The sequence below is a fragment of the Sander vitreus genome, chromosome 2 (assembly GCF_031162955.1).
Source record: "Sander vitreus isolate 19-12246 chromosome 2, sanVit1, whole genome shotgun sequence".
Taxonomy (NCBI): Eukaryota; Metazoa; Chordata; class Actinopteri; order Perciformes; family Percidae; genus Sander; species Sander vitreus.
In genome coordinates, this window is record NC_135856.1 from 28470343 (window position 1) to 28488107 (window position 17765).

General features: G+C 39.5%; 1 protein-coding gene across 4 annotated transcripts in view; it reads right to left on the reverse strand.

The window, feature by feature from the left end:
• slc44a2 (solute carrier family 44 member 2 (CTL2 blood group)) overlaps window positions 1–17765 on the reverse strand; it is a 21221-nt gene continuing 3456 nt past the window's right edge. For 2 of the 4 annotated variants that reach the window (XM_078264462.1, XM_078264470.1), the window contains exons 3-23: window positions 14463–14511; window positions 14224–14297; window positions 11121–11205; window positions 10827–10911; window positions 10609–10728; window positions 10443–10503; window positions 10178–10304; window positions 8239–8322; window positions 7801–7913; window positions 7586–7717; window positions 7388–7487; window positions 6617–6709; window positions 6049–6133; window positions 5590–5852; window positions 4802–4896; window positions 4449–4552; window positions 4294–4367; window positions 4082–4152; window positions 3914–4002; window positions 3743–3827; window positions 2031–3502 (exon numbers count right to left, since the gene is read on the reverse strand). In XM_078264462.1, coding sequence (XP_078120588.1) covers window positions 2985–3502; window positions 3743–3827; window positions 3914–4002; window positions 4082–4152; window positions 4294–4367; window positions 4449–4552; window positions 4802–4896; window positions 5590–5852; window positions 6049–6133; window positions 6617–6709; window positions 7388–7487; window positions 7586–7717; window positions 7801–7913; window positions 8239–8322; window positions 10178–10304; window positions 10443–10503; window positions 10609–10728; window positions 10827–10911; window positions 11121–11205; window positions 14224–14297; window positions 14463–14511 — 2507 coding nt within the window. In that variant the 3' untranslated portion in view covers window positions 2031–2984. Of the gene's footprint in view, window positions 868–2030; window positions 3503–3742; window positions 3828–3913; window positions 4003–4081; window positions 4153–4293; window positions 4368–4448; window positions 4553–4801; window positions 4897–5589; window positions 5853–6048; window positions 6134–6616; window positions 6710–7387; window positions 7488–7585; window positions 7718–7800; window positions 7914–8238; window positions 8323–10177; window positions 10305–10442; window positions 10504–10608; window positions 10729–10826; window positions 10912–11120; window positions 11206–14223; window positions 14298–14462; window positions 14512–15553; window positions 15949–17765 lie in introns of those variants that run through there. The other 2 variants (XM_078264478.1, XM_078264487.1) reach the window with 2 other exon arrangements.

Consider the following 17765-nt stretch of genomic DNA (forward strand, 5'->3'; position numbering starts at 1 on the left):
TGGGAACAAAGACTTTTATTAGTTTACAACAAAATTAAAGGTTGTCTTTTACAAACTCAAAATTTGCACATTAATCATGGATATATTTTATGTTTGAAGTATGAACAAAAAATAACACAAGCTGTTAAAAAAATTAAGACTGCAAATTCAAGTTAAAGCACTTGGTTTTTCACATTTGTAATCTCTTAAAGCTTGGAGTGTCATACTAAGCTTTTAATCGCCTGCAGTTTAGCAACTTTGCTTTGGTGAGCTAATTTCCAACAGTGCAATATGGTTTTAAAGTGAAAGTTAAAGTGAAAAAGCACAGCTTTATTTATATATCAACATCTGTCATAAAATGGAGATTGAACTTGAAAGAAACTGGACCCTTAAAGATTCCACAAAAAACTGCATGACAAAATACACACAAAGTGACAAAAAGACCAATATTTACAATGAAAAAGAAAAACATTAGTACTTAAAGCAAACTGTTGCTTAAATTAACTAGTTATCATTTGTAAGTCAAGCTTCCATATTCCTTCCAATATACAATCACGCTTGGGCAAATGAGCTTAAGGGAGTTTGAGGCTTTGTAACAAAATACCAAAGGATCAATAATACCATACAGACAACATAAATGAATCTCATTTGGCAGCAAGACACAAACATACCGATACATACATAATGTAGCACAGGAAATGGCACTGTAATTTCTCCTTTTATTCTGATTTCCACTTCAACACACACACACACACGCACACGCACACATGTATGTGACTTAATCTAAAGATTTGGCCTGTTCATTGGACTTGTTTAGGAGGCTGAGCAGGTTCTGCGACATGAAATACGGCCTCTCTGCTGATCCATCGTTGCGCTCCAGATCCTCCACTGTGACATGGACAGAAGCAGGTGAGGAACAACATTTTTCCAACAGCATGCTAACACTCAAGAGTCATTTAACCGTTCTTGCATTCATGCATTGTCTATGTATAGTCTGTTTTGCCTTTAATCTGATTAGGAATTAAAGGAGTACAACAACAATTTAATATTGCACTTCAATAATGTAGGGAGACCCGAAAGAGACACCAGGCTGTAAAGCAGTGTTTGGCTGCCATCTCTGGGTGAACATGTCAAGTCCCTTGGGTGTGGTCAGAAGTGTGCTCTGTTGTCCCGGTAACCACAACCAACAGTGATGTCCCACCCCCCCAAGGGTCCTGGAGTACAGCTGTACATCACTTTAACAAGGTGAGAGGATGAACCTCTAGGGGTAAGCAAAAAACTAGAATTTCAAGTGGTGTTAAGTTGCTCTTTACCTAAAGAAAATAAAATAATGCAGTGGTTCCCAACCTAGGGGTCAGGGCCCTTCAAGGTCCCAAGACTAATTTGAGGGGTCAAGGAGATGATTAAAGGAATAAGAAGTAAAAAAAAACATGCATATTTCTGTTACAAAGAATTGTTTCTTTCTGACTTTTTTCAGATTTTTCCTTTTTTTGTTTTGTAATATTCTGGCCATATCTCTTCAGGTATCAAAAGATCCTTCCTTCCAAGAAGCAAAATGCATTCTTTGTTTGAACTGAATGTCCATACAAATTCCATAACCTGTGATTAGGGGCCACAAGTAGACAGTTTTATTTTAAGGGGTCACAAGCCAAAAACCTTGGGAACCACTGTTCTAAATCAATAGAGCAGAGGAAGAGATATCCTGATTTAAGTCCCTAACATGGCTCAAAAATAAAACAGAATACTACACTTCCCATAATGCATCTCAATATGTTCGTTAACAAATGCCCACACCTTTCAAATTCCTGTCCTTTCATTTCCATACATTTAAGAAAAGCCTACTCCAAAGCTACAGAAACCATTATCTGTTTTAGAGGCTGAGTGGTACTCCCTTGACAAGACTGACTTTAACATGTCAAATTGTTGGAGTGCCCCTTTAAGACAAAATCAAAGTCCTGGCTGACTTTGTTGGACATGAAAACTCACCTGCTTCCAATACGCCAAACCACCTTCAAACTCACATGTTTACCCACACAACAGAACTACTACGATTAAATACAATCACCTTTAATCAAGATTTACATCCAATAAATATGGAATGTCATCAGCAATTTCATTGGGAAATCAGCTTACATCGTTCACGGTGACAAAGAAGAAAAAAAGGGTACAAAAGCATCCAGAGAATTAAGATGTTAGTTGCGAGCATTCAGAAGGCCATGTCAACACCATGCAGCACTTAAACAGAGAGAGGATAGGGACAGAGCAAGGCAGGTGGATCAGTAAACAACGGGAAGGGAAGGTGGGGGTCCGCAGAGAGGTCACGATGGCTGCGTCACGGAGACACAATCACAGCACTTACGCCATTCCGAAATACCAAGGCAAGTAGGTGGCAATACAATGCACGGGACACCATCTTGGATCTCTACAAGACTGAAGCCAAAAAAATCCATAATAGACGTTTACTACTGTATATAAGTTCCATAGGAAAAAAAAAAAAAAAGATCAACTATTCATACAGTATATCAAATGTGTCTGTAACATTTTGGCGTCAGCTGGTATTATTGTAAACAGTGAAAGACATTCACCGTTGATTGAGATGTGTGTGTTGTGACTGTAAACACGGTACTTAGTAGTTCTGTAGTGCATTCATTAACAGGGTTCAGACAACAAATATTAGTGACAGTAATCAGGCACAGGTTCAGCACTCACAATGTTCTACAGATCTTCACAATATAAAAACCAACACTGTTCTACAACCAACACAAGAGAGCATTTTTTTGTCAAGCTACAGAGATGCACTGGGCTTTTGACCTGCTTTGAACTTCACGTGTGGACCACAACCCTCTCCAGCTGGACGCCACATCACTCACAAAAGCAAGGCCATCTGAAATTTTAGCTTGCCGTACATTTAACAGGCGCATGTCACACAGTTGTAGATACAGTTCTTTCATTCTTTATGAGGTTTACCAAGCCTCATTTTTTCACTCTTGCATTACTGTTAACATCTACTTCTGTGGTGCAGAGGGAGGATTTTCCTCCAAAGATTCCTCTTTTTCCTCTTTCTTCTCATCAGTCTTCTCTTCCTCAGCCTCCACAGCAGGAGGCGACGCCTCCTCTGTCTTTTCCTCCGGTTTCAACACCTGCTGTTCCGCCTCTTCTTTCACCTCTGCTTCTTCTTTCTTTTCAGCCTCCTCATCCGGACTGACTTTTTGTTCTTCGTTTTTCTCCTCTTTTGGCTCTTCGGCATCCGTCGCCGTGGCCTGCAGAGGCTGCTCCTCCTCGTTTTCCTGCTTGAGCACCGTCTGCTGTTTCAGTTGGATCTCTCCATCTTGGTGCTGCTGGAGAGGGATCTCCTCCTCCAGTGTCACCTCGTTTGCTCGCTTCGCGGCATCCGCAGAATCGCCCTGCTCGACACCATCGCGGTCTTCCTCCAGACTCTTGGTTTTGGAGAGGATCTCGTGCAACTCCGGGGACATATAGTAAGGCCTTTCAGGTGAGCCGTCATTTCTCTCCAAGTCCTCACCTTTTGTGTGTGTGGGTGATGCACGTTTTGAGTTTTTGTTTGGGTTAATGGGAAATTAGGGGGAAATGGAAACATGAAATAAAGGGAATGAGTGAAAATTAATGGGAGAAATGAGACAAAGAGAAGAGGAGTCAGAAACATGGCAGGAAGAAGAAACCAGCATTTCAGCTTCAGACAGTTGTATGAGTGCTTGAAAACAGCAAGAAGAGAGGAGATCTGGCTGAATGCAAAGTTACTCACAGAAGCAGAGGAACAGTGTGTCCACACACATGGTGTACACGCTGAAGAAGCCATGGGCGATAAGGTAAGATCCCACTACCACCGTCTAGGTGAAGAAAATCACATACATCAAGAACTCTGCTGTGGCATCAAAAACCCACATCAAATCATACAAATACATATGTCTCTCACCAGTATTGGCACCCAGTAGTAGTTCAGAGATGGAGCAGCATCCTCTATCGCTCTGATTCTTCCAGAGAAGAAGAAGAAAGAGAAGATGCCTGTACAGAAAAAAAAGTGAATTAGACAGATCTCTCTGGAAAAAAACAATGTTTGGTCTAAAAATAAAAGCTCTCCTACCAACGATTCCAACAATGAGGAGCTTCCCAAGAAACAGCAGGAAGTCAGTCACTTTATCTAAAACAGCCACCCTGTGTTGAATGGGCACAGCGGAGATATGAGAGTATATCAAACTAAACCGGACTAAGAATAGCTTAAACATTGAATAAATGTTGGCGACTAATGCTCATAGAATTAAAAAAATTCTGGGTATTAAGGTAATGAAATCCCACCTAATAATGTTCCTCATGAGAAGGAAAAAGGCATCTCGAGCTGAGGGGCAGAAACTTTTTCCATAGATGGCAATCTGGAGGAAAAAAACAACAATTTACCATTTTTAAAACCTGAGCAGACTCAACATCTTTCATGCAGCTGTATCTGTACTCACCATGATGTAAGCATTCCTGTTAAGGAACTTGATGCATTTCTCCAGACACCAGAAGCAGCACTTCATGCAGCTTAGCATGAATTTAGCAAACTTGTTCTGAGCACCTGAAAGCAAGAATGTTTCAATTCATTTATGATTGCAGTATTAGATAACTTGCTTTATTCTGACCTTTGGCATTATACATGCATCTATCCAAAACCAGGATTCAAGACTAACTAGTTTAACAACAATATCCTAAATGCACATGACACACAGTCACTAATAAATATATAATAATGATGAAGATACACTGTCAAGTAATTTATTAGTCATTGTATAAGTCATTCATCTTGTTCTGAATTAAATCTTCTGACCTTTCAACTTTTGATCCAGGTACTCCAGAAGGACCCTGATGACCTGGACAATAGACAGGATCAGAGAGCCAAAAGCCAGGGAGCCTGTGTGGTATCTGGACAGGAGGAGAAAACAGGAGCCAACATTGTACATCTGTTCTTGTTTACAGTAAACACACCATTGAATACCCCCAATGGTAAAAAGGTAGCACACACACAGATCTTCAGGACAAAGTAGACTAATCTCTATTTCACCCATTTATTCTGGCCATATCAAACAAACATGCTAATGTTTCGGCCTAGTGGCCTTCATCAGAGCATAAAGGAAAATGGAAGGTCATGTCATTTGTATACAGTAGTTGGCAGGTGATAGTAAGTAAATAAATTGGTGAAATTGAAATAAATTAAGCATTGTGTTAATTGATGCAGGACACGGAAGTCATACACCCACTAATTGAATTATCATTTCTATCAGTCACAAACCAATCACATCCATTCTCACAACAAGGCGGCCCATTTAAATATGTCTCCCTCCTCCTCACTGATCCCTGCTACACCAAAGCTTTGGGCCCACTCTTGTATACAGGGGGGTTTCTCAATTGCGCTGCTTGTTTCAGCTTAGCATGCTGCTTTGCTGATCCAGGGAGCATTATTAAGAGCGGAGCCATCAGCGCCAAGCATAACTGTATTTCCATTTGTTGCAATAAATGACGAGAGTGTTCCTGACTGAATGTCATTTATTTTAAAAAAAATGTTGATCCACAAACACACAGTGAGATACTGCACACACAAATATAAATGTGGCTTACCGGAGGGCTCGTCCCAGTGAGGAGAAGATGGGGTAGGAGGGAATATCATCCGGTTTTTTGAAGGCCCAGTAATACGAGGCGAAGGCTCCCGACAGAGTGACCTGGCCCAGAGCCGTCACAAAGTTGGCGCACCAGAAGAAGAGGAAGACATTGTAGAACTGGAACAGGATGAGGTATTTGTGATAATAGGTCTCCCCACCATAGAAGGCAAACAGGCACTCTGCATCAGGACACTGAGCTGAAGCGTTAGAGGTGTTGAATGTCTGGAGAAAAAGAGAAGAGGCAGACCACAAGATTACTGCAGTGAGTTTTCATACAGTAACTTGTGATGCTGTCCAGGCAAAGAGTGTCTTCCTTAAAGGTGTCAAATATTAGCAGAATATGTATTTGGCTTTTTGGCTGAACCCCACTCACATCTTCAGTCAGGTAATTTCATGAGGAGTGACATTAAAAGCGTACCTGGGGGTCGCAGGTCTCTCGTGAGTACTCACACTCAGAGTTGTTGAACACTTTGTACACCTGCTCATTGGAGGTGGACAAGAAACTGGTCAGAGTGGTCAAGGAGATTATGCCAACAAAGGGTGGATATTTCTGAAAAGGTCACAATCATGACACAGCTGCATTATATTAAGTCCATGGAAATATGTAACAAAAAGAAGAAATAAAGGCTACATCATTGAGAAGTAATGTATGTAATGTGATGGATTGAATGTTTAACTGATGGATTCATTTAGATGATCATTCAAATTGATCACTCATTTGGGTAATTTATTATCTATTTTTTTCTTATTTTTCTTTTCTTTTTTTGGTAACGCTTTAGCATATTTAATGCCTTTGTATAGAAGAAAAAAATTCTAGATGTTTTCTTCTTTTATTTCTCTCTTTTTCAATGCAAAAATATAGAATAAAATATAGAAATGGTTCAGTGTAGAGTTGGAAAAAGTTAAAAATAAAAACTGTAAAGTGAAGGCATACAAAGTGACATATTTATGTTTTGATCATCATTGGAACAAATTAAAAAGGATACACAGCAGTGATGGCCCAGTAAGCGATCACCACCGCCAGGAGGGCAAAGGTCAGCAGTGGGTAGAACAGCGATGACATCACGTGTCCAACAGCTCTGAAAAAGAAAACAATGGAAACGTTATGTGAACAAGTTTAGATGTAATACTCTCCAAAAGGAGGAAAGAGTCCCAAACAAAGAGATACAGATAGCACTCTCTTACAGATTTTTTTCACCGTTTGGAGGCAGCAAGCAGTAAATATAACATTGACATATTACTCATTTATGATGTTATTATGATGAAGGTATTAGCAAAAAGTTGCCTGTTTACACATTCAGCAAACATGGAGTCAAACATTAACACTCATTTTAGCTCTGTTTGGTCTCCGCAAAGTACTAAGGGCAAATTTTGCCTCTTTACTTTAGCTGCTACATGTTCGACAACACGTTTTGGTACTTAACAGCTAAACTATAGTGGGTTTATCAAAGGTTTGGGCTGAAAACGGAAAGCTGTCTGCTGCATTCGCAACGAGGTTGATGAGAGCTGAAAGAGTGAACAAAAACACTTGAGTTGTGGGCCGTAAAACCAAAACAACGAGCTGAAAGAAGCTAAAAACGCTGGGTGATAATTCTCTGTCGGTTTTTCACTATGGGCAACCCCTTTCATTATAAAATGATTGACTAGTGCAGCTCTAAAATATGTGAGCACTGCAGGTCTGGTCTCTTGTCTACCTCAGCAGAGAAACAGAATGGGAAGACGCTGCACAAAGCCAGACACGCCCAACTCAGACTGACCTGCTGGCCTCTTTGATGAGGGCGATGGCAATCATGATTCTCTTCCTGATGAAGATGAGGAGCAGGATGATGATGACCTCCACAATAGCCAAGATGATCACTGCAAAACAGAGAAGGCATTCGATTCACAGGATTCATTAACACTTCATACAGAGACGTACAGTATTTAAAAATGAAAGTGTGTTTGTTAGTGCGTACTGAAAGCCAGCCAGGTCTGTTTGATCTGAAGGTAGACAGAGAAGTCCGTCTGCAGGCCCAGGTCACGGATGGTGACGTCAGAGCCCGGCTCTCCCTTCAGACTCGCAAACTCCATGTAACAGTGGAAAATCCCTAAAGAAATCGTTCAAATATTTAGAAGCTTTTTATTTTGACAAAAGCAGGTCATTTATCATCTCCAGAGGCTAAAGACTTACCATATCCGATGACTAGAATAACCAGAACAATCATGATCCAGACCATGATGCCAGCAAGGAATCGCAGCAAGACGATGAAAAGCAAGCTGACGAGCATGGCGATCACCAGACCACTGTAGAGGGACACATCGAATGACGTTGACAGTTGCGATCATGCATATTTTCTGGTTTCAAAATACTCAATCAGCTAAAGTCGGTCTTGAACATGCAGATGCTTTCATTTACCAAGTGAAAACATTTAAGAGCCGTGATAACTGTGTGTGTTAGCTCAGCTGACTGGATCGGTTTAGTGGCTGGAAAGAAAACAGTTCATGAGTAAACCAAAAATGAGTAAAAGATTGGTGTTTTTTTTACTAGCATTTTGTCTTGGATTTTACTCCTGATGTTCTACACAACACTGCTGTGTTACTGTAAACACTGGGAAGTTGATAGACTTACAGCAATATCCAGTGCCAAGACTGAGTGTAGTCCTCAAAGATTCTCATGGCCACCTGGCGAGCTTCAACAACCACATTTGATTTCCTGTAAAAAAAAAAAAGAAAAAGAAAAGAGGAAATGAATTAAAAACAAATTTTTTATTTTTCACCAAACAAGTCAATGCAACATATGCACAGCGGATATATTTACATTGGACTGAACAAAAATATGATCACAAAAAACAGTAAACGGAAAAAGAAAATTGCAGAAACAATGTGCAGAAAAATATATCGAAAAAAAAGAGGCATCATAGTACTTACTACCTGATTGAAGTGGTAACAATTAACCATTCAGGTGTTTGGCCAGGTGGCACATATGTTGGCCAATTAGCTCATGTAGTGTCATTTTGAATGGCAGTGTTTTGAAATGGCAAACATGTGACTTTATGTCAGATAGTTGTGTCTTATACAGAGAACCATGTTCAGTGCCATTTTGAATTGCAACATGTGTGTAAAGCAGAACATGTGTTTAGACTTTTGGAGACTTGAGAAGAGGTTTTGCTCTCTGTGTGTCAGTTTAAATAACTGTGCTATGCATGTTAGCAATTGGAAAAAAAACTGAAGTAACTCTGCCTTCCGAGTGAATCTTTCCACTGACCTCACCGCAGTACAATCTTGAATATCTGTGAATATCTTTTAATCAAAATTAACCAAATACATATTATCAGTAGTGGCCCATATGGGTGCATAGGGGTGCGGCCCTTCTGGCATTTGCCCAAATTCCAAATGGGCAGTCCATCACTTTTCTGAACTGGCTTATATTCTGTACTATTAGTTTGATCACCTCAGTAGAAACATGTGTATACAGTTTGGAATCGTGTGTAAACTAGGGATGCACCAAACCCAGAGTTCGGGTTCGGCCAAACTTTGGGCTTTTTAACGGAGTTCGGGTACTGTCGAACTTTAGAATTTTTTTACACCGAACCGAACGCTACCAAAGAGAAGTAACAAGAAGCGTTGTGTTGAGTTTCTGCTCTTGTCAAAGAGTAACAAGAAGAACCCTTTTGAACCCTTTTTTTTTTTTTTTTAACCCTTTTGCAATTGTGTAAGCACATAATGTAATCTGAAAACTGCTGCCCTGATTAAAAAAGCAATGCAACTGATCTCAGCTGGTATTCTGTCTGTAATGGAGTGGAATGGAAATTTCTAAGTGACCGCAAACTTTTGACCGGTAGTGTACATTTAAGGGCTTCATAATCGAGGACTGAAAAAACATTTTTACCAGCTGCAATAATTAACATATACGTTTGTCAGAAAGAAATACTGTTTAATGTTGCTCTACAAAACTAGTCACCTGGTAAAAGAAATATGACAACTGCAAAATTTTGACTTTTAATTTGAAATGTTCATTCTGAAGTGATTCTCCTCAAAGAAACAAGTTATTATTATGTTATAAATGTATTAGTCTAGTTGTGTCAGATTGCAAATTAAGATGACAACTATGACAATCAATTTGACTTGGCGATGTGGTTGTACTCTCTCCATACTCATCATCTGGAACATTGCAACCAGCCCTAGTGGGAATAATGCTAATAAAAAACTCTGACATAAATACCCTCCAGGGTGCATACAGATAGCAGCAAAAACTATAGCAAACACACATCAGCGTATGGAGTAAATAAGCGCATAAAGACCATTAAGTAGCCCATCAAATCACTGCAGTTAGATGTGACGTGGATGTGATGTGCTAGCTGTCAGCTGACACAGCACAGCAACATGTGTGTCGAGAGTATCGAGCCTGAACTGGTTCATATACCCACCTAACAGCATTTACTCTTGGGCTTAAAAGTAGGGATTATTTTCATTTTTTACTGATGAATCTATAAATACTTGTTCTGAGTATTCAATTAATCTTTTGAAAATGTCAAAATGTGTGTTTCCATACAGTGAAAAGTACTCACTTGGATGCCTCCAGCACATCTGTGGCATTGATACTGGAGCCCTCTCCATCATTGAAAGTGGTCTCATTGCCCACCACCACTACCCCACCTTTCAATGTTCCCAAGGCAGGAAGGCAGCGACGCGTGACTATGGAGGAAGGAGATGATTTATTTATGTGTATGGTCCTATGCGTTTCAGTTTCATACAGAAACAACAGATTTACAGACACAGCTGGGGTTGTGGGCGAAGGTGAAGTAAGTTTAGAACAAGCTTCTTCTCACTTACAGGCTTTACTGGGCATCAGAATGGCAGGACACAGACCATCCTTCAGGATCTCAGGAGGACTCTGAATCATGTAAAAACACCGTTCAATATACTACATGAATGCATTTCACAGTATCACTTTAAGCATGTATAAAATGTAAATAATTAAAATGATTTGAATGCTTACCAATTTGGAAAGGTTCACGCCATCCTTACAGTATTGTTGGTAGTATCCACGGTCTTCATTGCTGCCTAACTTGGCTTTCATCAACGTCAGATGCCTGTCAGGACACTTTTCCACACATAACTAGACACAAAAAACAACAATCAATCATGAAAATCAGTGACTGTTAGAGAGGAGAAAAATGTTGCAATGCACATAAAAGATAAGATATGGTTTCTGACCTGTGTGGTGGGACACTGGAAGTCCAGCAGCACCAGAGGGCTGGCACATTTCAGGATGTTAAAGTAGAACAGAAGAGGCTTCTTTCTGTTCAGTGAGAACAGTATAACAAAACTATTATTTGGCCTGTAGCATAAATAAATGTCTTTAAGTCCTAAATTATGGGTAACAGATTACAGTAATACCTATTATTACATAAACAATACACGATAGTCTGATAGTCTGCATGTGAGAGGTTTCCAAGGTCACTTATACTGTATACTGTAACATTATATTCCTATTGTCAGGTTACTCACTCCAGAGGTGTTCCAGCTTGTCCGCAGAACTGCCCCCTACTGTCGGTGGGATAGATCACTTTCCTGGGGTCACCCTGAGACCAGGCTGCACGGAGAAGAATTAAAATCATTCAGAACAAAAGAGGACACTAGATCGATTGACAATAAATATAAAAAATGGAAAGTCGCACATACTGCTCTTGCGCATCACCAGATCTTCCTATTAATACTGACTCAAATAAATTGAATGTTTTTGAGCAAATCTTGCAATTTCAGGTGTACGAATTATCGCTTTGCTGGCAATATTTGGTGAGTAAAACTGCAGTATGTACGGATAGACGGTTGCATTCTTGGGAAGCAGATAGACAAAGCATTACGTCTCAAATATGTATGGTGGACTGAGGCTCACTGTTTATAAGGAATCTCAGAACAGACTTATACACCACACTGATGAAAGCAAGGTAGATACTATAGGAGACCTGTGCAACATTAATTAATTGTGATGGTCTTAAATAACATACACAATAGTGCTCAAGTGTCCAAGCAATTAAACAGTACATATTGTAGTACAGTTTTTCACAATTGCTAAGACACATTTTTTTTAAACCCTCACCCATTTTCTCAGAACTGTAAACACAAAACCAAATGCTCAAACTATTTTCACTAAACACCTGACTCAAATCAGAAGAAAAATCAAACAATGCTTTCAGATCATACACAGAGCCGGTCAATAACTAAACACTACAGAGAATTCATTAGACATTACCTAAAAAATTCAAGAACAGTGTTTAGGGCTTCTAGTTACAGAATTCTCTTTTTTTTTTTTATTTCATACAGTAAACACATTTTGCAATGAAAACAAAAAGCATATCACAACTTGTACAGTGAATATCTTGTACACTGCAAGTAGTTCAAGTAATACAATATTGAATGTCTGTATATTACTGTAGGCATTTGTAGAACAATACAGTAGTCCCAACTGAAAAAGGCCCAAGAACAAAGAAAACGAAAGGAAAAGCAGATGACAGACATCAACATTCAATGCTCCTGTGCCTCCTGTGCACTCTGAACCAGTGACGGACTGGGGTCAAAAAACGGCCATGGTATTTGCAACACACCGGCACTATTTTTGTCAATAACCTAGTTTGGAAATTACAGTTTTTTCCAACTGCTAAAACACAATTTTGCAAACTAGGTTGGTTTTATCAAAATACTTAACACAATTCACAAAACCACACACCCAAACTGCAAAATACCTCATTTATCCTGCAAAATGAAGCACTGCAACCAAAACTACATATAGCATTATCAAACTTTTGCACCAAATGGCACACACTTCATTCATATTACCAGATTTTTGTCTAACCAACTACACACTTGGATATAATGAAAAGCACTCTCATCTTTAGTATGCTTTCCATAATACTAAAATAGTTCAAATTGTAGAAAATTCTTCAGATTGTTCACATGCACAGAAATGCATGTGTATAAAGATACACACACATGCTGTTGAAACATTTATTTTTTATTTTTCACCAAACAAGTCAATGCAACATATGCACAGCGGATATATTTACATTGGACTGAACAAAAATATGATCACAAAAAACAGTAAACGGAAAAAGAAAATTGCAGAAACAATGTGCAGAAAAATATATAGAAAAAAAGAGGCATCATAGTACTTACTACCTGATTGAAGTGGTAACAATTAACCATTCAAGTGTTTGGCCAGGTGGCACATATGTTGGCCAATTAGCTCATGTAGTGTCATTTTGAATGGCAGTGTTTTGAAATGGCAAACATGTGACTTTATGTCAGATAGTTGTGTCTTATACAGAGAACCATGTTCAGTGCCATTTTGAATTGCAACATGTGTGTAAAGCAGAACATGTGTTTAGACTTTTGGAGACTTGAGAAGAGGTTTTGCTCTCTGTGTGTCAGTTTAAATAACTGTGCTATGCATGTTAGCAATTGGAAAAAAAACTGAAGTAACTCTGCCTTCCGAGTGAATCTTTCCACTGACCTCACCGCAGTACAATCTTGAATATCTGTGGCTGCATGCATGAAATAACTTTTTTTTTTTAATCAAAATTAACCAAACACATATTATCAGTAGTGGCCCATATGGGTGCATAGGGGTGCGGCTCTTCTGGCATTTGCCCAAATTCCAAATGGGCAGTCCATCACTTTTCTGAACTGGCTTATATTCTGTACTATTAGTTTGATCACCTCAGTAGAAACATGTGTATACAGTTTGGAATCGTGTGTAAACTAGGGATGCACCGAACCCAGAGTTCGGGTTCGGCCAAACTTTGGGCTTTCTAACGGAGTTCGGGTACTGTCGAACTTTAGAATTTTTTTACACCGAACCGAACGCTACCAAAGAGAAGTAACAAGAAGCGTTGTGTTGAGTTTCTGCTCTTGTCAAAGAGTATAGAAGTAACAAGAAACTCAATAGAACGTTCCATTGCAACAAACGCACCCATGACCGAGCTGCAGCTCCGCCATCTTGGACTGAACGCTCTTGTTACTTCTATACTCTTTGTAGAGTTACGCTTGCACTAATACATCCATGCTTGCACTACGTGCGCTACACTGGTCGACGTAATGACGGCGCGTTAGGTGGAGCGTTCAATGCAATAGGCTGAGAGAAAGTGAAAATGGAACTTATGAGCACAAAAAGTGTTGTTTGGCAGTACTTTCAGTCAAAAGAAGGCGATTCAAGTAGAGCTGCATGTTCAATTTGCAATGCCAATTTGTCTCGTGGGGGTAAGGGCCCTAAACAATACATAACATCGCCGCCGTTAAGACATTTGCCTATGAGTTGTGCATGAAGCCAAAATGCAGCAACTTCAGCCAGGTAAGGAAGGACAGTCAGTCACAGCTAAAAACTTGTGTTAACCAGACAGTGCTGTTTAACTTTTGCTGCCCGTGTTAACCATTTTGCAACACAAGTGCATCCCAGTGTGAAATGTGTTTTAGCGAGTGAGAATGTGTTTAGAGATTTGCAAGAAGAGTGATTGATTCGACAAATGGGTTTAGGCCACTGAGCATTTGGTTCAGAGAATGGGATAAGTGTTTTAGCAATTCAGAAAAACTGTAATGTAGGATAGGATCATCTTACCGACGATGCCGACAGCAAAGTACCCGAACAAGGCCACGATGAAGAGAATACAGCAGAGGACATCTGTGCAGCCCCTGAGGATAGGAGAGAGGAGAGAAAACAGGAGAGGGGAGGAAACAGTAGAGGAAACAGAAGGATAGGGAACAGGAGGAGAAGAGAGGAGAGGAGAGTATTATTATTTGTGTTTTGTAATCCTAAAAGAAAAGAATTATGATCAGTGATTGTAACAGATGTCTCACCTGTTGTGAATCGGCCCTTTGAAGTTTGGGTCAAACTTCCTGGACTCCCCTGGGGAAAGAAAGGGACAACAGGTGTGTTAATGTCTCCTTCTATAATTTTGAACTTCAATCTGATTAGACTTATAGTGCGTTCCATTTGTACTCGAAAGTCGGATTTTCCGAGGTCAAAGTCGGAAACACTTCCCCCTCTCTATCTCAAAAGTAACATTGTTCAATAGCTTTTCCTTTATAACTTTTGTCATGGTGATTATAGGGCTGTACCACTAACATTTTGAAATTGAGCTATTAGTCAGTGTCAGCGCATTGTTCACTGACATAGATTACACACACTAACAAATTATTTTTTGATTTAGTACAGATGAACAGCATTATTTCCAATTACACCAAATTAATAATACTTTATTATCTACAGTTGGGTATATTAATACATTCAATGTATGTGTGCACTCAAAGAGCACTCTGCGTACGGCAGATGCACAAGAGTACAATATATAAGTGTAAGTCCATGTATTGACAAAGACAGGACATTCTCCAGAACAAAAGGATTCTTCTGCCTGAATGCCATGCCCAGCAACCCACAAAATGGCTCCCCGGCGACGGTGAGCTCCCAGTGGACATCACCATCCGCCACTGAAACACCTCAGACGCGGCAAGAAAAGAAATATCAGCCAAGCCCACTCTGACTACGGTGAGGTCATCATGAGCTAACGCTTCGAGTGATTTCCAAAGAACAACCATGTGCTCATCGCTTTTTTTTTTCTTTTTTTCCTCATTTTACATAAAAACTTGCTCGGTGAAGATATTCAGTAAACATCGACATCTTGTAAGATAACCAGACTCTGAGCTACATCCTGTCACATTACTGTACCCAGCTACAGTAACCTTACAGAGACGCAACTGGCACTATACCACAAAGGCGTCACCGGACTTTGTCTTTTGGGTAATATGTGACTTAAAGCAGTCCATTAACCATTTTAATTAGTGAGCTATTAATGAGCCATTAATACAGTAATCTATCTGACAAGCTTGAATAATATCAGTAACACATTCAGCAACTAAAGAACCTTCATCATCCTAAATCTACACAGTACCTTGTCTTTCGTATTTTGTCATTCCGTCGTTATTTCTGTCTCCGTTTCTGTCATGGGTGGTTTTATAGATTTCTCTCAGTGTGCTGCTGTGTATGGCAGTTGTTTCTTTATGTCTCCTTCCTCTATGAGGTCCTCCAACCTTTAACTCTCACTTCCTTCTTTCAGTCTATTCAGAGCACTGCCTTCACCTACTCTTCCCTCTCTCTCTGTGGTCCCTCTCTTGGCTCAGGGATCGTCGGGGGAATCACAGCAAAAACAGCATCGATGGGGGAATTGAGAGAAAGAGAAGCAACAAAGTCTTGTGGCGCCTGTGAACCTGCTGTTGCCAAAACTGACTAAAGCCTAAAATGCATGTGTTTTACACATCTGACTACAGGGACAGGATCTGAAGTCGAAACAGTATTTCACTCTGGCGCCATAACAGTTGTTTTAGGCTTCAAGTCAATTCATTGAATCAGCATGATTGTTGCATCTGTTTTACAGTTTCCTACTGCAACTGCTGCAGCTGCACTCTTACCGCAGCTGTCACACATGCCCGAAAAATATCACTCTCACGGTTTTCTGTTTTCTCAGCTTCCTGTTTACTTAAAGCTATGTTATTCAGCTTGTTGCAGCACTGTGGCCACATAACGCTCTAAGCTCTTTCATATTCAAACTTTGAGAAGAAGTACTTCAAACTTAATTAAAATGTTCTCTTCACTTAATTAATGCATTGGAGAGATGCGAATGCCACAAAGACGGCACTCCAAGTAGTTGGAGGGGTTCAATTCCTTGCTCAAGGTCTAGTCCCCGCTCTGTGACACGGTCCGAGCTGGACTTGATCCAGCCACCCTCCGGGTCCCAGAGCCAAGTCCCTACAGACTGAGCTACAGAGTTACATAACTAATTTCCTAAACAATGGACAAAGATTTCTTGAAATGAATGATTTGGTTATGATGCATTGTGCGTGTTTGACACAGGGAGGCGGTACATCTGAGATAAGTCCGTCCTACGTGCTCTCTGGTGGTTTGATTTGTCCACTTCCACTGCCATGTGGCAGACTGACTGCATGCCACAACATGAAATACAATGCTCACAACTGGCCTCATACAACAACATTTAGACAGTTAAAGTAATAATACTAATAGTAACAGTAACAGCAGAGTCAGATGAGAAGATCTAACCTACTCATGTCTAAGAGTGGGATCAATCTTGTCATCTAACTTTTGGCAAGAATGTGAATTCAAAATGTCAAACAATATATTTTTAAAAATCTGAAATATATTCATGTTTTAGCATGCAGACATAACACAATAAAATATTTTGATATGGATCCTGACAATTTGGTTTAATTAAAGAATGATGATCAAAACATGTACAGAGCGAGCAGGGCATTTTGCATTTGAACACTAACCTCATCAGTCGTCTCAGATGTGCAAACTATGTAATGGACACTGTTCTCAAATCTCAAATGTATCTTTGGTGTTTCTATACTGCAATTTCTTGTTACTTATTGGCCTACGTGTATTTTGATAAGCTAAAATGATACATGATATCAGCACTGGGCTCTAAACTGTAGTTTTTTGTTTAAAAGCTGTACTGTAGCCTATTTAGTTTTTTTGTTTTCAATTATTTTTTTCTTCTTTTTTTTTTTTAAAGTGAGGATTTGTGATATGAATTTGTTTTTTAAATCATGGAAAATTGTACTTCAGTTTTAGATTTCAATTATTGAGATATTATTGTTAACCAAAATGATCCTGGCCAAACATGGATTACTGAGGTGTTTAGTCTCCTGGCTGCAGTTAGAAACAGGATTATTACTGATTGTATGCATAGTATCTACAAGTTTAAAGGGTTTGCAGTTGCTGTTTGTTCTTACTCCCCTTCCCTGCCATCACTTAATGTGTATGTTTCTCTTTACTGAAGAGGATAAACATTGAAAGTGATTTTTCCATCAGCCTTTCATTTGCTGGACCATCTGCTAATGTGAGAGACACAGCTCCATTAGAGAGGAACAGGCGGCTCTTTGCCTGCTTTGTGACAAAAAAAACAATCTGTGATTGTGCTGAAAAGCATTCCAGCACATTTGATGTGTAAATGCTGCCAAGTGTCTTTTCAATAGTCTTGTTTGTTTAGGTAATTGGCAAAATGTTAGTAGTAAGTGATGTCCGTCTGATATAGCAATCTTAAGAAGAGATTTTTTTAAAAAGGTGTACATGTTGCAGATGTTTTT